We start from the raw sequence: 23,446 nt of genomic DNA on the forward strand, positions 1-23,446 counted from the left end.
TCTATTGCATAAATGTTTTAAAAGACCTTAATCATAGGTTCGGGGGCATAGTTTTAAACCTGGATTTATACACTTGGGGCTGACTTAGCATCTGATTCCATTTGTGTGCAGCATAACAGCTAAATGCTGATTCACCATCTTTGCTTTTAACTCTGGGCTCCACTAACTGAAGGCTCAAACTCACCCGCAACCCAAATAATGCATGTAACTCAGTCACATTACTGCTTTGCACCGTTATGACAATATACAGTACTTTTTTTTTTATCCATCTCTCATATTGTAAAGTAATGGAGCCACATCCCCCTTTTAGTGAGGGTGAATAAGTATGTCCTTATTTGGTATGTAGCTTAAATGAGCTGCTTCAAACACTAAAACGGTTGCACTGGGCTGAGGATTTACATTTAACACCAAAGAGGCAAGCCCCGCAAGAAAGTGGCAACACTTTGAGAGGAGATGGAGAAGTGCAGCTGCAGAAAAATCTTCCCACCTTGGTGGCTTGGAGTCCCACCGCTAAGTACCAAGGGTCAGGCTCACAGTGAGGTGATACTCTAATAACGTCCATAAAATGACATTTAATTCACACCTTGTGCACTATGACCCTGTTCACTTTTCACATGTGGCCTTTGTTGTGACCTCATTTATATCCTAGTGGCAAACCCCACCCCACTTCACAGCTGTTTCGCCCCAACGTTAAAAGGATTCGACCTGTATGAATAATCTTTTATCACATTTGTCCTTCTTTAGGTGGGTGGCCTGACCTAACGCCTTCGAGTTAAGAGTAAACAGTCAACACGCTCCACCTGCTGGTCAACTTGCTTAACACAAGCATAAACCAAAACCTTTCTATTATCATCCCATTTTGTGATTTATGTCCCAATAACACTAAAGTTAACTAGTTTACATGTCAAAATCATACAGTAATCTGAGTGATACCATACCATGTGTATGTTGCAATAAAAACAAATGGCAGTACAGTGAACAAGTGGTTATCACATCTGCCTTACAGATATTTCTGCGGTTCTGGGTTCAAGCTTCTGTATTCTCTCCTCACTTGGGTTTTCACTCTCTTACTCGTTATTACTTTTACTATCACAAAGTTAGCTGGCTCCACTTCAGCTATGATCCTACTGAGGGCAAATGATACAGATAATAGATGGAATAAATACATTAGAATCAAAGTATCTTCACTTGTTTATTTTACAGCAACATTCCAGAGATAAACCACAGAGTAACAACAAATTCAAAATGGACAGTCTTTGGAGAGGTGTAAAAAAAAAAAGAAGAAAAAAAGAAAACCATACCCAGATGTAAATGAATGACAAACGCTCCATATATATGCAAACTTATACGACCAGTTTTCCAAGCAGTTGTCATCAATCAGCACTGAGTTGTGTAGGCCTCTCTGATTGGTCCACGGACAGGAAGCAGCATCACAGCAGCTGGTCCAGGTGTTTGTCAAATGGAAGGAGTCTTTCTTGAGTATATACGCATACTAAAGCATCTGGTTGTCTGCGTTTCCCCACACCAGATGCGACTTGGCACGAAGAATCTATAGAAAGGAGGTGATGCAGTCAGTGAAAAGGAACAGTTCATTTTAGGCTCTTTATTTAATAAATTATGTCCCATTTTGCACAGAATAAACAGGACAAAAATGGTGGTAGGTAATAGCCATTGTAAAATATTGCTTGCCCAAATCCAATGACTTGTCAATTCTGTATTCTAATAAATATATATTTTTCTATAAATAGCCAATCAACATTTAGCACGCTATACTACGCCTCACTGCAAATACAGCTTCAAAAACCTGCAAGCTCCATTCTCAACCCACTCATTGCCGATGTGCAAAGGCAGATTGTACATGCAACAGATGTCGAAACCACACAAGCCTTCAAAGAGATTTTAGTCACTTGTGTAAATTGCTATTCCCACTGATCCAGTTTGCTAGAATCTCTGCTTGTAGAAGAAGTGGCTTGGAATCAGCGTTTCTGCTCGCTCATATCCACGCATGCTAGGGGCTGCACGGTGGTGGTCACAAAGGCCCAGTGTGAGCCACGCGTGCACAGAGGAAGTGCGGATCCCATCCGGCGAGTTCGGTATCCGGGCTAATGGACAGTTCTTGCCGGGCTCTCACCATTTCTTGTTCCGAGGCTTCAGCTCCTCTGCAGCATTCCTCAAGAAAATGTAGTTCTTCTTCTGGGGGTTGTAGTACTCGTGGCCCTGAAGAAATTAGCGACCTCAATGCATTTTCACATTATAATATCATACTATGCAAAATAAACATGTTTTTTTCCCAAGACATCTTACCTTTGACCAGTCATAGCTGGAAGCATATGCAAAGATGTTGCCATTGTGGTTAAAGCAGCAGGCCGTGATGGGCTGGTCCAGCTGCTCCGATGTCTTCAACTTGGTGCGGGCGTCTTTGTCCCAAAAACTGAAGCGACCATCTGAGCCGACAGTCGCCAGAGTCCCGTGAACAGGATGGAAGGAAATGGCGTTGACCTGGTAAAGAAGAAAAAGCATATTGATTATTTGTTGTCATTCCCTCTCTACCTCAGCAGCTTTGTACTACTTTTTAAGTTATCGTTCATTGATTCACTATTCCTTTATTTCAACAACTGCCTAATGTATGGTATATGGTTAACACTTCCTGACATAATGGATGATAAATACACTTATAAATTGTATGCATAGTAATATGCTCTATAAATTGATTGTCCATATTCATAATAATAACTAGGGATGGGCGATACCCGGCCTTATTGCAAGGTATCGGCACTGATAAACGGCATCTTATGGTCGTTTTATGATTAGGAACTAGAAATGAGAATAGAAAATTGCCATTGATTTCATGAAATTTTGGGGATACTTGAATCATTGAGCCATTTTAAGCAGTAAAAAGTTAATATTTTGTTAATTTTTAAGTTAATTTGTTAAGTTAATGTTATCTTCCACTTGCTATCGACTGAAGATGACATCACCTGTGCTGAGAAAATCGCTAACGACCAATCATGGCTCACTTGCTTTCTAGGTTTGGTCAAGAAACTAAGCCGTGTTTGAATGAAATGGCGGCCCATTTATTATAAATTAGTTCTGTTAATGTACACATTACAGAACAAATTCAATAAATGTTGCAAAAACATATGTCTAACAAAGCAACAATTTAGGTTTAAAACTCAAATTCACAAGAATTTAAATACAAATTAGTATAATCATGATCTAAATTTTAAAAACTGTTCTTGTGTTCATGCACTCATTTAAGTTGAGCACTAGTTTACGTACAGCTAAACAGGTCGAATATGAGCTTCTAATGATGAAGAACTGTTTTTGATTGACATTGTCAGAGAAATATAGTTTGCCAGTTTTCATGTGATTTCATGAGTGTGGTCACTTCCTGCAGTTAAGTGAGTTGTGGGGACCATGTCATGTAGTATTATAATGGAGTTTTAAAAAAAAAGAAAAGAAAAAAGAAGAGAAAGAAATCGAAGTCTTACAGCATAGATGTCCTGTGGGGTGGCTGTGTTGGTTCCATTCGACCTGTGGCACTTGAAGGTGAAGTTGTCTTTGGCGCTATGTGAAAACGGGCAAACACATTTGTCCCAGATTATTGCTTGTACATTTGATAACATTAACTGCTACTTGAAATCATGTAAATGGAATCATGTTAACAATTGAGTAGTTGTTGAAATACTACTATAAAACAAAAATGCAAGTCTTCGTTTTGACGCTTACGGGTTAGGAGGGTTTATGTAGTGGATGGCAACACGTCCCTCAATGCTTCCCAGTGCAAAGCCAGTTGGCTTGTTTTGCTTGTCCTTGAATATGGCCACGCAGCGGTGCTACAAAATATATTAGACTCAAAGTGACTTACACATTCGGAATATTACACTTTAGAGCATGAATGTATGTTTCCTAACAATGAAAAATATCTACTCACCTGATGTTTAAGGGGAGATTCAAGTCTGCGAAATTCGGAGGGCTGGTTCTCTAACTGGTACACAATCAGGCCTCGCTCAGCTGTAGCCACCACCGCCATGGGGTACACCTGCAGAGGCAGATCATATTGAGAGAAAGAAAGAAAACCCGCTCGACACATAATCCGTTAGGTGAGAATATACTGCATGATCCTTCTTCAAGTCAACGTACAACATCAGCATAGTAACATCTTTCAGGCATCTGCAGAGACATCATAGGATTGGGCGAGCGGGTGTCCCAAAACTGGAATACAAACAACAAAAGCATGTCATGTATGAATGGTTGAAGATATATATTCTTGTGTTCATGCACTCATTTAGGTTGAGCACTAGTTTATGCATTACAATGTAAGGACGCAGGAGAGTGCACCTTTAGTGTTTTGTCCCAGCTCCCAGTCATGACACAGCTGTAGTTTGGTGCTTTTATCCAGTGAATCGACTTGATTGGCCCATCGTGCTGTTAAGTAAAATGCTTGTGAGCGAGAAAGGAGAAAGTTTGATGATTATGCTTTATATCTGTGGCTGGGTTTACACTGCAGGTCCAAGCAGTGCCCAATTCCAATGTAATGCTACAGTATTTCGTTTTTTTACTATTTTATTTGCATGTTGAGACCAAATCTATGTATTTAGGCCGCACTTATATTGGCCCATTTCGAAGAGGCCTGATTCCAATCTGAAGATAAGTGCACTTATTACCTGTGCAATCTGCATTGCTTGATTGCTGTTGAGATCCCACATCTTAGCGGTCTTGTCACAGGAAGCAGTGAACACTTTACTACCATCCTGGATAAATAGCAAGCATGTTGAAATGTGTTTTTGTTTGTATACAAGAGAGCTTCATGTATGGTAAGACTTACATCACTCCAGCATGTATCAAGCACAGGACCTGTGTGCATCTGTTGAGCTTTGGGGACAGTTTGTCCGTTGTCTTGTACTTCCCAGCAGCGGACCTAATGACACATCATACAGACATATGTTCTTATTTTGCATAACCACACTTAGTAAAACTTGCCTCGAAACTACTGAACCCCCCGCAATTACGCACATCATTAGCCCAGGATCCTCCAATAAGAAAATTCCCAGGCATGGTGGGGGGGCTGAAAGCCAGACAGCTGATACTATCATCAGGTGGGGAAGTCACTTCAACATCCTAAGCGACTCAAAAAAGTACAATATTTGACACAGTAACAAGTCAATAAATCTATGTGTAGCCAGTTTGCTATTTACCTTCATAGGATTGTGCGTGTCAGTCGTTGCGTTTCCAAAAACGCCAGTTCCCGTTGTTCCAAAACCGGAATTGGTGCCAAATAAACTCATGGTGCATTACCGCAATTCCCGATCTATACGTGGTAAGAGAAAATGCATATGGCCTCTCATCATCCGGACTGCAAGTAGAAATTCTGACAGACAAGTATTTAAAGTCAAATACTGTATACTGGAAGCAAAGGCTTTGCCTCGCAACGTATACAAATCTGCATTCGACGAGGGCGGGTATATAACAAATGGCACAGAACCCACCCAGTTGGGAAGTAAGCGCAATGGTGACAAGGACAAAATGTAAAGTAAGGATCTGACTCCATTATTCTAATACGATTATTCACATAAAATGTAAGTGTGAAATATCATGACTTCAGAGCTAGCTAACATTAGCTAGATAGCTTGTTGGAAATATTCCACTTTAGACCGGCAAACGTCTCCTGAGCAACAGCGGTATTCACAATATTTAAACAATACTGACTATCTTTTATCAATGAGTATACATACCCCGAATTCGTTATTCTTTTATCCCAATTTTGACTCCGACGTTGAGCCGAATATCACAAATTTATTCAGCGCTACAAAAATGTGGCGCTTGTTTAGCTTAGCGCTGTGTCGCAGTTTGGTGACGTAGGGTGCCGGGAGGAAGTTGCACTTTGTGGGTTTAACGCTTGTGGGCAGTGTAGGACAAAAATCTTGGCACTTGTTTGGGTTCTGATTTGTGCTCGTTTTGAATTTCATTTTAAACCTTTATTTGAGGTATTTTTAAGCCTTCTGGTGAACATATGTGTAATACTATCTGTTAAACATTTGTATTATTGTCATTAATAATGTATAATAATTTGGTTTATTAAACTGTACAGTTTACAAACTGAATGCTCGCATAATTTCTGGGCTCGTTTGGCTGCCTTTGAAAAGTGACCCGTGTTGAATGGTTATCACATAAACACAAAAACCTTTGCTGCACACTAAATAATTCACCTGTTTTATTAACTTGTACATTGCTCATACTGAAGGGAAAAAAACAAACATTAAACACAGCTTTGCTGCACTTAATTCTGACAGGATAATGACTGCCCTGACAAGAGGTCCTGCTTGAGCAAAACAAAGCAGCATAATTAAAATTTATACATTAGCTGACATTGAAACGTGTGGAAAAATGCACCTCACCTTTATGTGTTTTTATTAGACCCAAACCATTCGTTTAGTCGACAACTTCTAACAATAGTAAGCAAAAATAGCAGGCGTAGAAAGTACGGAGCAGAAACTAAGATATCTTTCAAATTTGAGGAATCAAAGCAAACATTTGTAGAAGAATGAATACCCAACTAAGATTCACAATCAGATACAGTATTTGAAAAATACTGAAGTACAGTAATCACATATTTGTAGTTTGTAATTTGCACACCTCAACCTTGGCTGATGGGAACATTGAGAACAAGGCTAATAAGATGAAATGTCAGTTTGCATATAGGACACACATTTGTGCAGTTTGCTTGTTGCTAGGCACAGGGCCAAATCCTTTGTAACCCCGAGAACAATTTAAAAAAAATGGCATAGCCTGGCTCTCTATTCTGTTTCCTAGGCAATGTAGGACTGAGGCCTGGTTATGAGACAAGTTAATTTTCCCACTATCATTTTGAGAATCACTACCAAATACAAATCTTGACAGGCCTTTTACACAATACCTGCTGCCCACTTGCTTCCACTGTTAATCAGACACTAAATTTCCTACAGGTGAGAATGTGAGTGCGTATGATTGTTTTTGGAATGTGGGAAGAAGTCGGGCAGGCAAGTTGAGAGCAGAAAACTCCAGACATCAGATCTGTGAGGCAGACATGCTAACCATTAGCGGTGTCACTCAAGAAAACTAACAAAATGATGCAAACTGACGAAGCAATTTCTGCTAGTTGCAGTTTAAGCGAAAACATACTTTTTAGACATTGTGGATGCTCGAGTTGGGGGTGGGGTGGTGGTGTGGGTGGGTGGTGACAATGAAAGGTTTTACTACTTTCTTTCTTTCAATATATAGCCACAGTCTGTTACCTTGCCCCCATTCTTTAATACGAATGCCCCACAGAACTTTTCATCAACGGGTGGTGAGACGGAATAAATAATTTTCCATTTGCTGTCAATATACGGCCTACAGTATATCCGCCGGATAGAATATAGCCTATATTTAGGCATGCGTCTGGTGTACTGCCCCCCCCCCCCCCCCCCCCCGCACACCACTGCACAGACATACAGTAGGCTACATACTGTATCTTACTTTGTTGATGCAAGTTTGTTTAATTCAAACTCACAGTAGCACTCGTGTAATCTGCACCAAATAATTGGATTTAATTTTATGCATTCATCACCCACACCTTGAGCCATTACCCACCTATTAAAACAACGGTGAGTGCTTTGCACATTGTTACACTAATTCACTGGGGCCATTGGCAAGTCCCTTCTTGCCACTAAACAGCAGCTCAGAGTACACCCCCAAATGATTAGGGTGGGACCAACCTGATTGTTTCAGTTCAAAGAAGTCTATGTTGATTAGGGGTCTGCAGGGGGATTTTATTATTTTTATTTTTAACCTCTTGATGGCCAAAAGTTTTCAAATCGTTTAAATATAATATGGATGACACTTGTTAAAAAACACGCCAACATATATGGACAAGCTTCTTAAAAAGACACTCCATTCTTTTCACTGTACTGTAGTTAATTCCCCCCAATGAGCCCCCCTCCCCCGCCCCTCCTTTTCAGACATAGGGTCTCTAAACGCGCTCCAAAATTGCCATAAGCAAAGAAAGGGCACGACGGGAACACACAAGAGAGCAGTGTTACATCAGATGACCGCATATTTTGATGAGATTATTAGCCTGTTCGATTTTTGATCCTGGAAATATTTACAAGTGATCGATTACTTCAGTATCTTTTAGAGACGCGCGTAAAAACATGGTTCGAACTGTGACGTGCGCATTGGGGACACTAATCATTTTCCTGACTTGGAGTTGTGGCGTCTTGTCCACAAAGTCCTTTTCCAACTTCTCGGTGGACAACGATGTGCGCTCCAGCTTCATCCACCGCCGACTGAGGAGCCAGGAGCGCAGGGACATGCAGCGGGAGATTCTTTCCATCTTGGGACTGCCTCATCGCCCGCGACCATCGCAGGTCGACTCCAGGCTCAACGCTGCCCCGTTGTTCATGCTGGACCTGTATAATACTGCCTCGGCAGACGCGCCGCACACAAGATATTCCAGCTACAATCCCCATTTGGACTCCCAGGCTTCCAACTTGGTGACCCTGCAGGACAGCCGCTTCCTGGATGATGCTGATATGGTCATGAGTTTTGTCAATCTCGGTAAGTTTATTTCACGGATGTTTCCTTGTTATTCAAAATATTCAAATTGCTGTAAGTTTCTTTTTTTGCATTTGCTTGATTAATATAGCGGTGCCCACATATGAGGCATGTGTACATTTTGAATATAGCTACTGGACACGTCGTCAAGTGATGATGGCCTCAATTATTTCATTCGTGTTTTGGTTTTCTTGTCTCTACTCCACACTGAAAATCGTAACGTCTATGTAGTTTTATGTCCACCATGGGTCATTTTTTTTCATGGTCAGTCAAGATGTAAGCCTACCTGGTGCAGTTGACATGCTGTGAGGTTCATGACTGGTGAGGCACTGACTCCTCTAGATTCAGATATAAAAATATGAACAACAATTGGCATGTATTTAAATTTTGAGCTTAATTGAAATGTTTGGTTTAAATTCTTTTAATTGTGCTTCAGCCAATTTACAATGTTCAGCAAGAAAAACAAAATAATATTTACGCAGTGGTTATTTTTCCGTGACTGGCAATTTGCTGCCTGCCGTGAATTGCGCAAGTGCTGCAAGTATAAACTATTGTGGCGTAGTGGGGAGGGACTGGTCCCAATGAAGCTCCCATGTCACGGGTTTAAATACTACTCTTACCATTTTATTTATTTTTATTATTATTATTTTCTGTTATTATTTACTTTGATTACACATGCAGCCAGTCAGGAGTTGTGAACGAGCTGTTTTGTTTCACGTGTTTATCGAATAATTGAAATTGATATGAAAATTTGACTGTCAATGTTGCCGTGAGGGAGTTGGATCCGCCCTGTGTTGATTCATTTTCCACATTCAAAGAAGTAAAAGACACGATTGCCGCATGAGAAACACGCAAAGGGCACCCTACTGCCTGATAATCCTGCTTTCTAGGGTTAGGCTGGTAATGATGATAACAGCCCATAGGTGGTAAAACAAAATGAAAACTTCGTGAAAAGAGACAAAGGGGGATGAAGCAAGACAGGAACCACATACTGTTCATGACTCGAGGCAAAATAATCGTTTCCCAGCAGCCTATGCATCATGCTAACATAACCTATCCACGGCCAACCTACTGTACTCACTGTAAAATAACAGATTTACCCCAGGCCAAGAATATATCACTCCGGTGATTGACTGATCACAGCAAAATAACCATTGCTTAATATTTAGCAGGAAAAAGCAAGTAGCCCTAGATGCAGAGTGCAGTCGGGTGGATTTAAATGTTTGACTCCGCCCATACGGATTTTTCAAAATGGTTTAAACAATTTTTTGGGGGGGAGATTTAATGATGCGCCGTCTTATATCGTAACGTTGTGTGTGTGTTTTTTAAACATATTATGGAGCATCGAAAGTTCCCAAACACTCAAAAGCCTCAGTCAGCCGGGGTGGAGATAAATAAACGATTTGAGGAAGAGGCGGAAGTGCAGTACTACATGTCCCCAGCATCACTGGACGGTTGAGGTTAGTAGTTGGGTTTTGGTAAGTTTTCAATTTTTGTTGCTCAATAAAGTGTTCAAAACATACTGTAATCGTTATGTGGTAGGGTTATGGTTAGGTTTAACAACAAAGAAAGAAAGAAGAATCCGTGTTGGCGAAGTCAAATGTTTAGGTCCATCCGACGTTGAGGCACGTCTCCAACTGCGCTCTGCATCCAGGGCTTACTCGGAAAAAGCGTCACCCTTCTTCTCCGCATTACACCAGTGGAGCTCAGCACTGCCACCTGTTGGCAGTGGCACGGTACTTTCTTTGTTCCACCGTAAACTCTCTGAAAGACAAATAATGCTGCCTTCATGTGGTATCGAAATTATGGTAAATACCACGTCGAGTAGAAAATTGCACCCGAATGCCCCCTCATGTCGTATTTTCAACCGGACAACTGGGAGTTTATTTTGATACCCGAGTTTCCGAGTTGAGAGAACTATTCAAGTTTCAACATGGCGGAGAGTGCCAAAGGATTTGTGACGTTAACGTCAGCTAGCCCAGCAGGTTGTTTTAGAATCTACATAATTACGTAGCATACACAATTTTGCTATAACAACAAAATCACATGAACAGGACTCGGTTGTAATTAAGAGTTTCCGAGTGGTAAGATGCATCTTTCCCATAGCACTTGAAGGCAGGGTTAAAAGGTCACACACATTCATTAAAAATATTCAACCGACTGTTGAACGCCAGCATGTGCAGAACACGTGTGATAAAACAAGTATATTTGGTGATATTAAGACAAACAACAATATCTCGTGCACCATTAATGGCCTGTTTCAATTAATGTGTGCGTGGTCGCATGAGGCAGGAAGGACGCTATGACTCATTGCAGCCGCTCTTCTCTTCAGCCCATGTATTCGAACAGGAAATATGCAAATTCTGCAACTTTATTCATTTTAATGACAAATTCATGGATATTATTGAATTTAGAGAGAAAATCAAAGTAACAGACCAGAGAACTAAAATGAAAAATCAATCAATGTGATAATTTTGTTGTTTGAGGATCCCTGAGCCCCTTTATGGACAATTTCGAGTCCAATCCAACAGACACTGGGTTGAAAAAAGCCTTGCAAAGGTTAACTATCACAATGGCGCATCCTGAAATTATAGTGTGTGAATGCACTTTGTCTCATAATAATTGTAGTGCTATTTTGGGGGTAACATCTGTGAGTTTCACTCAGAATATGTTCCTGTCAACAGCCTGTGCCCTTTCTCTGCTCATAGGGGCCCTATGTTTTTTGGAATATGGGACAAATCCCACACAAGCACGTGGAGAACATACAAATGCTAGAAAAGGCCCAAGTCAAAATTCATTCACAGAACCTTTGACTGGAAGGCTGACATGCTAACTACATGCCTTGAACGTGCTTCCCTTTAATTAACATGGTAATATGGTACATCTCATGCTTTTTTTTCTTCAATTTTTTCGAAAGCTCTTACGTAGTGGTTGTAGTGTTGCTGAAATAAGTTGTATAATACCATTTTGTAGCTTTTACATTTTTAGAAGTGTAGATTCAATTTTTAGCGGCATTGCTTAAACATCTATCTATATGACAGACAGCCTGGTGCCAATATGTCACATTTTATCCTGCAGCATTGCTGCCTCAGGGTCTGTCAGAGGGTTAAAGGCCAATTGGGAAGAGATGAAGTTTATCTTAATTTAAAGACCTGTTTATACTCTTGTCCATTTGCTTTAATGTCATTGAGTTAGAATTTATACACACACAAATAAAGAGCCATCTGAGATGAATCAATATGAAAGAACACAACACGTTAGTAGTATGCAAAGGCTTTTTAAATTGAAGGTTTTCCCCTTTTAAGCACACCATGGACTCCTGTGTCGTTCTTTTTTTCTTTTTTTTCTTGGGCCCCTCATTGTGTTGGAGCGGCATGGTGGTCCCCAGATGATGGCTTCAAGACTTAAATGGATTATGGTATTTCCCCTGTAAAGATCACAGCTTCTAGCAGATGAAGGTTTATCCTGCAGGTGGACTATGTTTGTCAGTTTCATTGTGGGGGGTGGGATTGTTGGGACGGGTTTTAATGATTTGTTGATAAGATTTTATTCATACAATAGAAAATTTGCAAAGTGCTTGACGATCCACAGGAATGAAAATGTGTTTGTATCATTGGAGATTTGAACTGCACATTTTTTTTTCAACTAAAAGATTGAACAGATTTGTCTTTTTAAAGGGGAAAAAAGCTTCAAGAAAAACACAAAACAGTTTTGCGATGTTGATGTCAGGGTTCACGTCAGGGGATCATGCTAAGAAAATCACTGTAATTTTCTTATTCAGTAGACTCGCTCCCAATAAACAAGCGCATGCAGGTTTCAATCCTTGTGGTAGTTTTGTAGTTTAGACACTCCAAATGTACTGATTGTCAAACTTCATGAATCTCAGCAAATCCTAAACAAACAGACATTGTCTGGAGCAGATGTATTCACATGGGGAACATTTGTTTTGACAAAGTCCTCTTGGTAACTGTGATAATCTGTAAGAAAACAGTTTGTAGTTTGTGCAATGCTGTCAAACTTGTCAACACACGTAGGCTTTAAATGGTGCGAATGGGGCTAAAGTGTTCTCTTGAGTAATAGACCACATGTAAAGGCTGAGCTTCAAGTGATGCATTTGATATTTTAAAGTCTTCACAAATAATTCCCAAGTCATGTTTTTTTCCTTTTTATTTCGCTACCCTCCGATAAGTCGGAAACCACCCATGCTGTTTCTTGACAAAAATGTCTCTGAAAATCACAAACGGTTCATGTCTGTGTGGCCCTGCAGTGTCAGGGGCAAACTGAAGTGTTGAAATCCCTCCCAGAGGGAAGTTTGCATATCTGAGGTCTGATCTTAGCAGCTAATGGTCCCTAACGTAAACACGCCAAGTCCTTACAAGCAATTATTGCTTTCATAAAAATACCCCCTGCTCCCTTCCAGCATTTAATTGCGGTCACACAAATGACTAGCAGGGTTCAGAATGCACGGCTCTTAAGAGCGAGTGGGCATGTGTACGTGTGTGTGTGTGTGGCGTTAGAAGTATTTTGAAAAGACGTGTCAATGTGTGTCAGGCTTTTGGGCTATGAAATTAAAATTATAGCGATGGAGGCTTTTGTGTTCTGATGTTACAGTGATGTCAGCGGGCTGCTGATCGCCGCGCTGGACCGCTAGGCGCACCTTCGCCGGAGACCTTCGGCACTCTCTCCAAGGACAAACACGTTGCCTAATGCTGCAAAAACACTGGGAAGCGTCAGGAAGCTTTGGGGTCTTTTCTGACCGCCATTCTTCTGGAAAGTCTGAGCAAGGTTTCATCTGGCAGGGCGGAAAAGCCACAATGCTACTGCAGCTTGACGTCCACGCTGAACAATCAGGGACAGTGATACATGGGAAACGGATCAGGGAGGTGCTACACAATCTGGCAGCGACATGAATTGTGTGGATTGCTATACTTCATGTGAATGTGTTTGTAAAAGCACACTGGCAGCTGTGGTTTTCCGGGCAGTGCCTTAATGGGCCTTTTCTTGTGGCACACACATGTGGGAACCAAATTGGATGCCGGGTGTGTTTTTGTCCCTCGTATTGGCATGTATGGCAGACTTAAGTGATGTTTAGATCAATCCTGTCGCAGACTTGAGGCGAGAGTTTTTCTATTCCTGCTGCGGCGTTTCCGAGATGTGGCGAGAGGCGACACACATCAGAGGATTGTCGGAGTCTCAAACAGTTTTGACAGAACTTGACGTCCCTGTCTGCTTTCACATCACACAGTGGCTTAACTTTTCCTCACAAGGGAGAAACTTTCTTTTTGAGAGTCAAATGTTTAGTGTGCGGCAGCTGGCTTGAAATAATAAACCATGAATCATGGTGTTATTATAATGGAGTGGATTGTAAATGGTGCAGAAAAGCCTCAATCAAATGTTGATTTATAGCTTCTGCCAGAAGTTTGATGTGAATATATAAATAAAGCATTTCCACATGTCCATTTTTCTTTTCTAACAGTTGATCAGGATCAAGAACTTCTGTACCAGAAGCACCAACGGGAATTCAGATTCGATCTTTCCCGTATTCCAGAGGGAGAGGCTGTCACAGCAGCAGAGTTGAGGATTTTTAAGGATTCCATTCAGGAACGCTATGAGAATGAGACCTTCAGAATCAGCGTTTACCAGGTCTTGCATGAGGCTGCGGACAGGTAAGCATACTTTTTATGTAACTTTTCAGATTTTTTCCCCCCTGCTTCTTGAGCAGGAGGGGTGGGAAAACACAACCTGTGGCATTCAATACGATTATGTTTCCACATGATCTATCTATTGTCATGTTTCGGTTCTGTGGGGCTTGGGTTTTTGTTTGTTATGGGTGTTCTTGTTGTTTTTGTCCATGGTTGGTGTTTGTCGTGTTCCTGGTTTCTTCCCTTGTCTCGTTGTTTCACCTTGTCCACCTGTGTGTCACCAATCAGTGCCCTCAGCCACTTGTGTTTGCCCAGGTGTGTCTCATTAGTGGTGGTGTATTTAGTCTATTGTGTTTGTCCAGTTGGTGTGGGAGCTTTGTTGACGTTATGTGTGGGAGTCTGTGATTTTTGTCATGTCAAAGCTAAAGGCCTCGTTATACTTCTATGTCTAACAGCGGAGCCCCGCTCGTGCGTTTGCCTTCATACTTGTGCGCAATACACATCAGGTTCTGATGGAGTTTCACTCCAAGTCGGGGTGTCGCTACGGCTTCTATTGGCTAGGATGCCACAGAGTGGAGATTCCTTTGCATTTTATGGCCAATTTTTGAGGCCCAGGGGAACGTTTGCTCATCACCATGGCAATTATTTAAAGTAGCATTAAGGAACTTTTCAACCTTAATAAAATATTTTCGTAACTCTTCTGATGAAACATCGACTTAAAACTAGTTGAATAGCGCCTTTGCCACGGCCTGAGGGAGCCTTTATAATTTTTGCTGGCACTAAGCAACTTTGAGGACGATGGTAAGAACACTGCCACACAAAAAACTACAAAAGTGCTGACTGTTTTATGGCATACGTCACTTAGCCCTTTACCCATTTGTTACAAGGAATGAAGTCAATTTGAATGTCGACGCACGAAAAAAAAAAAACGGAGCAGTGCGCTTGAAATATGGTATGGAAATATGGTCTTCCTTCAGGCATAACATTACCGCTTTTGTCCATTTGGCGGCGCCAAAATCAACATAAACTGAAGTTTCTAAGTTCCTTAGTGTTGGTTTAATGTCAAATTGCAACAGTTGATGTCAACCATAACTCGCCAAAACACTCCAGCTCCGTTCTTAGCAAACACAGTTTGTTTTTTTGTTTTCACCCCTCAACACATACATCCGCACAATCTCACACAAACGCGGTCTCCTGGGCGGGAAGTGGGTTCGTGTCGCCTGTGCTTACACAGTTGCCTTCACGGAAACTATCTGGGGGGAAAAAAAATTGAGTACGCCATCAATCTGACCAATCACGAGCGATTGTACGAACCGCCATCTACGGTGTACAAGATTTGGAGACGTGTGCGCAGCACCCAGCCACAAGCTACGTGGCACTTCAAGTTAATAGTAATTATAATTTTAAACCGATTGTACGAACATAACATTGTGATTCTGATGTTTTGATTTTAATATACAATTATTGCACAGCCACTTTTTAAGGCACAGATTTGCTAATCTCAGTATGTTGGAAGGATATGGTGGAGGACGGGGAGCGAGGCCCTTCACCGGTGACAGTAGGGCTGACGACAATGTTGACTGCAGGACCATTGTCATTCGCAAGCCCTTACATAAAGGCCACTCAGTGCAGACGAGCAGGCGTCAAAACAAAAGACAGACGTCTGCTTGAGGGTCTAAAAAACAGTCTGTAAACAAAGCTATTGTCTGTGAAATTTGCCCTTAAAAGGAGACCACACACTGTTCCGCCATTTTGTTGAAGTGGTGTCAGTGTTCATAATGATGGTGTGAGGAAAATAATGATATTGCCCCAATTTGTCTACTATTAACATGTTACGTGTACTTACTCCAGAAGTGAAATGAGATTCAAGTTATAGTCCTATGGCAGCTCTGGAGCTCTTTCGTCCCTCTTCTCTGGCTCCCTGTGGATCAAATTTTTATTATTATTATTATTCTTATTATTATCCAGCCAGCCATCATCCATTTTATTATTATTATTATTTACAAATGTAGTTTGATTTTTTTTTAGATAAAGTATTCTTTAAATCAATTAATGATTTAGATTTTAAAAAATGAATACTGGTAATAAAATGTTTAAAAAATGTTAGAGTCCACGTTTTTAAATTGTCAGAAAAAGAGAGATGAAAGGTAGATGAAAAAGGTTTTTAAAATACCTAAAATTGCTCAAAATGGAAGAGGAAAAGCAGAAAATTACCCTAAATTGTCCATGAAATTGCTAAAAATGTCAGAGATTCGAATAAAAAAAGGCAGAAAAAATATTCAAAAAGTAACCATCCAATGTCCAAAAACAAAAGAAGAAAAGCAGAAAATCATCATAAAAAGAAAACGTTCAAATATTTACCATAAAATGTCCAAAAACAAACAAATAAATAATTACAGTAAAAATTTCCACAAAATTGACAGAAAATGGATAGCAAAAAATGTAAAAAACAAACAAACATAAAATGTCAGAAAAAGCAATAAAAGAGGCAGAAAATTACCATAATATGTCCATAAAATTGTCCAAAATGTCAGAAATTAGACAGAAAAATAAAGGCAGAAAAATCTAAAATGTATGAAAAACGAAGTCTGAATTTTTATTATTTTTTTTAAGGAAGGAAGAGGAAAGGTAGAATAAAATTAATGTCTACGTATTGGATGTTGCTCTCCTATTTTTTCTTGTGGTGCAGCCCTAATTAGCTCTAATTGGGCCCTCAGTACATTACGGTACTAAACCACTGTTTCTTTCATCACAATCTTCAAATGCTTTGCGACTCCAGACAGATTTTCTTGTTATTTATTTGGCCTAAAATGGTTATTTTGCCAATAAAGGTTGCTGACCCCTGACCTATGGGGACTAGTGGAATTCCTCATTGTTTCATGGATGAATGTTATTGTAAATGCAAGTTTTACTATTTGGAATTTACCCAGGAACATTATCACACATTTACCGTTTTATCAACTTTTTGCAGTGAAGTGGAGCTGTTGCTGGTTGAACAGCGAGAGGTGTGGGCTGCAGAGCAGGGCTGGCTCATCTTTGACCTGACTGCCACCAGTAATCTTTGGCTGGCCAACCCTGAGCACAACCTGGGCCTTCAACTGTTCCTGGAAGACAACTATGGTCAGTCAACTTGATACATTATTACCTATAATGTGTGTCATGTGATATTCATGTGATCAAGACCACCCAGAAACTGAAACACTGTCATCTGCAAAACTCTGTCACTCTATTCCACTACAGGTTTTAGGAAGACCCCCCGACTGGTTGGGCTGTTAACGGGCAGCGGCGCACAACAAAAGCGACCCTTTCTGGTTGCCTTCTTTAAATCCAACGAGGTTCGCTTTCGCAACACCCGTTCTGCTCATGGCCACAGGGGGCGCCACTCGAACCGCTCCAAACCACAGAAGACCGTCCAAGATGCACTAAAGGCAGTCGAAGCCGCAACAGGTGTCCATTTCACACAATTTCAAATCAAACACAAGTATATGGACTTGTTTGAGCATCTAACTATGTCATATGAAATATTCAAATTAGACTTTTATATATATATATATATATACATATATAAATACAGTATATACATAAAAAAGTGGGGAAAAAAGCCTTTGAAGTGTGATAACTTCAAAGGCTTTTCCTTTGAAGTTATTACACTTCAAAGGAAAAGATTGACTGATTTGTGACAAAATTACAAGAATTTTGCGCTATTCAGAAAACTGCCATCGTGTAAAAACTGGGCATGCATAAAAAAATATATTGTTATGACTTATGGACTTATTCAAGCCTCTAAGTATGTCATATGAAATATTCAAATTAGACTTTTGTTTTATACATATATACAGCATAGTTCGTTTTGGTACTACAATAATACTGCTATTATTGTTCATTGGGGGCCTTAAATAAAAAACAAACAATAAAAAACAAAAAACATATATGCATAGATAGGTCTGATGTCCCTAAACATTTTGAGTGGTTGAAAGTGAAAAAATATGCATAAATGACTGAGTTATCACACTTCAAAGGAAAAGCCTGTTTTTGGACAAAATTACAAGAATGTTGTGCTATTCAGAAAACTGTCATTGTGTAAAAACTGGGCATGCATAAAAAATTATATTGTTGTGAATTATGGACTTATTCAAACCTCTAACTACAGTATGTCATATGAAATATACAAATTAGACTTATTTTATATATATATATACACATATATATATATATATAGATATAGATATAGATATGTACAGCATAGTTAATTTTGTTGTTAGCATAATACAGCTATTATTGTCCATAGGGGGCATAAAAAAACAAAAGAACAACAACTTTATATGTATAGATAGGTCTGATGCCAGTGAATATTTTGAGCGGTTGAAAGTGAAAAAAATATTCATAAATGACTACGTTATCACACTTCAAAAGAAAAGCCTGATTTTGGACAAAATTACAAGAATTTAATCAAAACTAAATAACGCTTACAGGTTAACCAGTAGGGGTGTACCGATAGCACAAAACCATTCATCCAAGAGCAATGAAATAGTACAAAAAGAGCGCCGTAGAGATAGCTGTGTTAGCCCACTAGCTCCACTAGTCCTTTCCTAGTCTGTGTGTGAGTGTGTGTGCTGCGTTCGTGAGTGCCGACTCAAATCTATTTGACAGGAGACGCAAAAAGCGGCGCAAGTGAATATTACAAACATATTATGTAAACAAAAGCACATGCAAATGACCATTTATTGACTGTGGGGAAAAAACTATCATGTCCGTTTGTTGTCAGGACATTTTTTTCTTCTGTTTTTAAATTTTTTTATTGTCGGCTGGCAAACTGATTTAGGCGCATTACTGCCACCTGGTTTGGATTGTGGATACTGCAATGAAGTTGCGTATTCATCGTTTTGAGTGTATGTATGCACGTGATGTCCGAGACGGTTCAGGACGAATACAAAGCCCGTTACAAACCCCTATTAACCAGCAATTTTTTCAAACGTTTAATATATTACCTGCTGGGTTTGTAACTCCTTAAACATTTTTTGTTGTTGTAATAAATGCGTTTTTTGGTGCTTCTTATTTTACTTATTACCTCATTGTCATTTGCGCTTAATTAATATTTTTACATTTTCAGATCTCGGCATATCTAATGATGGATGTAAGAAACATGAGCTGTATGTCAGTTTCAGAGATTTGGGATGGCAGGTAAGGTGTACGTTTTTTTTATGTATCTTATATTTGTGTTAAAATGTATGTATCTATTATTAAAATGTCTGTTTTACTGCCTTCAGGACTGGATCATTGCACCAGAGGGCTATGCGGCGTACTACTGCGAGGGGGAGTGCGCCTTCCCGCTCAATTCCTACATGAACGCCACAAACCACGCGATTGTGCAAACTCTGGTAGGTCTGGGACATTCCTGATGACAGCCACCTTTACCGCACACATTATGTCTGTGACAAACCGTGTAAACAGATTTATACTTCTTCTAAACACAGGTGCACTTTATCAACCCGGGAACGGTGCCGAAGCCCTGCTGCGCTCCCACACAGCTCCACGGCATCTCCGTGCTCTACTTTGATGACAGCTCCAATGTCATCCTAAAGAAGTACCGCAACATGGTGGTCAGAGCTTGTGGCTGTCACTGACCGCTGATCATCCATTATACAGTATGAGCTCATTTCTGAGGGATGTTTTTAAGAAGAAAAAAAAAGAAAAAAGGAGGAAGCGGTGGAACCAGAGACAAGAAATGGTTTACTGCCTGTCACAGAGTAAGCTTTTATCTGTGGGACTTTATTTATGACCAGCAGCTGAGCAATTAGAACACAGAATGGGTTTTTTAGACTGCTTATTTTCATGTTCTTTAGTGCAACTCGGAAATCTGCACTCAAAATCAATCCGAGCAGAGAGATACTTGAACTGCTTTAAACCGTAGCACTGTTAGGATCAGGTGCTGTCTATATTTTAGTTGTGACCTTTCAGCCACGAGAGGATCCAATTCAATTTACTGAATGGATGTGTATGCTTGATCAGGAATTGAACATGAACTTTTCACCTTTGACCTCCCACGTGAGCAACACTGCACATCGTCTTCTGGAAGAACTGAAGGAGATCAAGACTGCCACCAAAGTATTTCCAGGACTGTTCAGCAGGCCAGTTAAACCAAGTTAGGTGTTGATCTTCGGCGGATGTGATGAATCGTAGTCGAGACTGTAAATAATGTGTTGACTTAAAAAACCTTATTGATTGGTTTAGTTCCTTGGTGTATATTTATATCAGCATCATTCATGCAAATTAATTTTTACATTACCTTTTGCACCATCGGCTGTGGGTATGCATCTGTTATGTTGATTGTCACATTTACTTAAAAGTCAAATAAACTTAAGTGTTACAAGAAAAAGCATAGAAACAGTGCAAGTGGAAATGTAATCAAACAAATAAAAGGTGCATAAAAATTATCTTTAAAAGCTGAAAATAATGTACAATATTATACCAATTGCCTTTCATGGTCGTTATAAGAACTCATATATTGTAGACCAAAATGATGAATTCCTCAAAATGGCTGAAGACACCAATGGCTAGAAACCCAAAACGTACAGAATTCTTAAATTCTTTTTTTTTTGAGAGCTCAGTATTCTTCATTCGACAGTCTTACAGAGTCAACATGTCATCATCATTGCTCTCTTTTGTGTGTGTGTGTGTGTGTGTGCTTGTGAGTTTGTGCTCTTAAATTAATCTGAAACCTATTAAAATTCCCATACCTTTCACCTTAACCCGATACTTCAGAGTTCCACCACAGTTGTGAAGTTGTCAGGAGACCAGGGGAAGGATCAAAGGAAAGACAGATGAAACAAAGTGAAATCCAGCACCAACCAAACACCACTTGCCACCCACAGAGTTATAAAACGAGAATCTTACACCAACCCCAGAAACCTTTAAATTCCAACTGATTAGAGAGACCTCAAGAGACCAGAGGAAAAATTAAAGAAAGGAAGTAAGAATAGATGGGGCAGCGTGAAACACCAGCCTCCACTGAATCAGCGACCAGTATTCTTAAATTCAACCAAACAATCAGGGATCGTGTAGGTGATTACTAAATACTAGAGCTCGGACTCACCCCCAAAATCTGCGTTTGCTATTCGTTTACCATTTAATCAGCGAATCCCGATTCAACTCGAATGGGTTACTAATTGTACTTTTGCCCCAAAACATATGCCATAGTCCAAAAAGGAAAAATCCAAATTGATTATCATGGGCAATGGAATACACTTATATAGAGCTTTATCTACACTGTGTTGTCAAAAGCACTTCACCAAGCCTCGTTTTCACTTTTTGAAAACATAACTAAGTGTACATGGACGCACCAACGCAGCTGCGTCAATATATGGGAAGAGTTTCCTTTTAATTTACTTTAATCTCCAGGATCCCTCCCTGTACATTGGCCAAAAGCTAGCAGCAGAAACCAGCGTGTTCTTTTGGATCTATTTCAAATCTATCCACTTGAGTCATGTCAGCTAGCTTACCGCTAAACTAACCTTGGTATTTTTTTATTTAGTCTCCTTTGTTAGGATGGCATGAGAGGCCAACAGCATGTCAAGAAAGGTGTTTTATACCGGTACACTGCCCAACTGGGCTTTATTTACTGACTGATTAACAGTTGAATTTATTGCTTATTTGAACGCAGCGCACTTTCACACGTGAAATGCACTCCCCGCATTCCAACCTTTACAAGTTGTGTGATTTCCAATGGTCTGGGGGGATGTCATGAGTAACGAGAGAGGACGTTGGAGGGCGGAGGTGGTGTTTGAAGTTGTTTGCAAGGAAACATCTTGTGATAAATCATCCTTCCAGACAGATAACATCTTGTTCTGATGTAATAAATGTATTTTTGCTCAATTGCCCTGAGGCTTGAAAATGTAAGAAGTGTCACTGAACAGTATAACAACAATGGAAAGAAAGTTGAGCAATGCAACAGGAGGTACCTTAATAAATTTTAAGAACTTATTTGACCTTTAAAAGTGTAAGTATCATCACAATGAGGATCTCCTATACAAACATATTACAATCTTAATGCATGGTGACTTTTGAGGCACCCATAACCCTGTTAGCGCAATATAAAATGGCTGGATAGATCTGGTGCAAAGCAAATTGCAAAGTTCTACACAAGGGGGTGTTATTGTCCTTTTTGGAGCGTTTTCAGATCCTGTGGAAGCCACTCACACACTCAGATGCACTTATTGAGCCAATACAAGAAAAGAAAAAAAGTACATGGAAAATAAATATATGTACTGTATCAATACATCTACTGTATATGTAGCCAGACCATCTTTTTTACCTTTTTTATTTATTTATTTTTTTGTTTTTAACTTTATGCATATTATATATTGTAATTCTACAAAGTGGTTTGAAATAATACTAATGGTTTAATACCTTTATGCGTTTTGGTCGATGTTATTATATGACATACTATGCACATTTTATTTTTTTGGTGCCCATAAATATAAATATAAATATTTCATTTCTTTGAAAGGCTCGGTACAGTTGTTGTACAAACCTTGCAAGCTTCAGCTGCAGCAGATATTTTTATTTTCTAAATGTTGAAGACAGGCACACACACAAACACACACACACTTGTCTTTGTATCATTGTGGGGACATGTCATTGACATGATGCATTTCCTAGCCCCTTCCCCTAACCCCAACCATAATAAAAATATTGCTTACCCACATTCCTTACCATAACCCAATTTAAACCTAAACTCTAAAACCAAGTCATGACCCTCAAAAAGAGGTCTGAACCTGTGGGGACCACCAAAATGTCCCCACAATTTCAAGTTGGTCCCCACAAATGTAGTTAAACCTGGAAAAGCAGGTGTATATGCCCCACAATGTAGACAATCTCACAAAACAAGTCACTGAAATAGTTTATGTGTAGGCCTGCCATTATTTAAACTCATATTTCGATTAATCTCACAAAAAGGGTGAATTTAACAATTAAAAAAAAACGTATTTTCATAGCATTGTAATTTGAAAAAGGAACAAAATGTCTCTTCAACATAAAACCTGAGAAAGCCATTAAATGTGATTTCAAAAATTAATTTGAATATTTAAGTATGCTGTCACACATAATATTTTAGCATTGAACTGTAAATGAAATGATTCTTTGTGTTAAGAAACAATGACAATTTCATTTATTTAACTTTGAACCACTTAAAATAATTGGTTTGCTTAAAGCAACACTAAGGAACTTCAGTT

The 23,446-nt window shown here is 39.6% G+C and overlaps 2 protein-coding genes across 5 annotated transcripts; one reads left to right on the plus strand and one right to left on the minus strand.

Moving 5' to 3' along the window:
* Nucleotides 1-1,179: 1,179 nt before the first annotated feature.
* On the minus strand, nucleotides 1,180-5,902 carry rae1 (ribonucleic acid export 1). Of its 3 annotated transcripts, XM_077573881.1 has the most exons (13): nucleotides 5,736-5,902; nucleotides 5,199-5,311; nucleotides 5,017-5,121; nucleotides 4,829-4,921; nucleotides 4,668-4,754; nucleotides 4,342-4,428; nucleotides 4,144-4,215; nucleotides 3,935-4,042; nucleotides 3,730-3,836; nucleotides 3,492-3,567; nucleotides 2,305-2,499; nucleotides 2,132-2,217; nucleotides 1,180-1,549 (listed from the first exon to the last, which is right to left on the minus strand). In XM_077573881.1, coding segments are annotated over exons 2-13 (1,107 nt in total). In that variant the 5' UTR covers nucleotides 5,289-5,311; nucleotides 5,736-5,902; the 3' UTR covers nucleotides 1,180-1,548. The 3 variants fall into 3 exon arrangements, with proteins under 3 accessions (XP_077430007.1, XP_077430005.1, XP_077430006.1); XM_077573879.1 differs by lacking the exon at nucleotides 1,180-1,549 and having other exon boundaries at nucleotides 2,128-2,217; XM_077573880.1 differs by lacking the exon at nucleotides 1,180-1,549 and having other exon boundaries at nucleotides 2,128-2,217; nucleotides 5,199-5,371; nucleotides 5,736-5,895.
* On the plus strand, nucleotides 5,363-21,955 carry LOC144056803 (bone morphogenetic protein 7-like). 2 transcript variants are annotated; one of them, XM_077573878.1, is made up of 8 exons: nucleotides 5,363-5,533; nucleotides 8,250-8,577; nucleotides 14,051-14,240; nucleotides 17,188-17,336; nucleotides 17,457-17,663; nucleotides 19,327-19,397; nucleotides 19,484-19,594; nucleotides 19,691-21,955. In XM_077573878.1, the coding sequence occupies exons 1-8, from the start codon at nucleotides 5,474-5,476 to the stop codon at nucleotides 19,838-19,840; spliced, it is 1,266 nt and encodes a 421-aa protein (XP_077430004.1). In that variant the 5' UTR covers nucleotides 5,363-5,473; the 3' UTR covers nucleotides 19,841-21,955. The 2 variants fall into 2 exon arrangements, with proteins under 2 accessions (XP_077430004.1, XP_077430003.1); XM_077573877.1 differs by lacking the exon at nucleotides 5,363-5,533 and having other exon boundaries at nucleotides 8,040-8,577.
* Nucleotides 21,956-23,446: the final 1,491 nt, after the last annotated feature.

Source organism: Vanacampus margaritifer, chromosome 8 (assembly GCF_051991255.1).
Source record: "Vanacampus margaritifer isolate UIUO_Vmar chromosome 8, RoL_Vmar_1.0, whole genome shotgun sequence".
Classification (NCBI taxonomy): Eukaryota; Metazoa; Chordata; class Actinopteri; order Syngnathiformes; family Syngnathidae; genus Vanacampus; species Vanacampus margaritifer.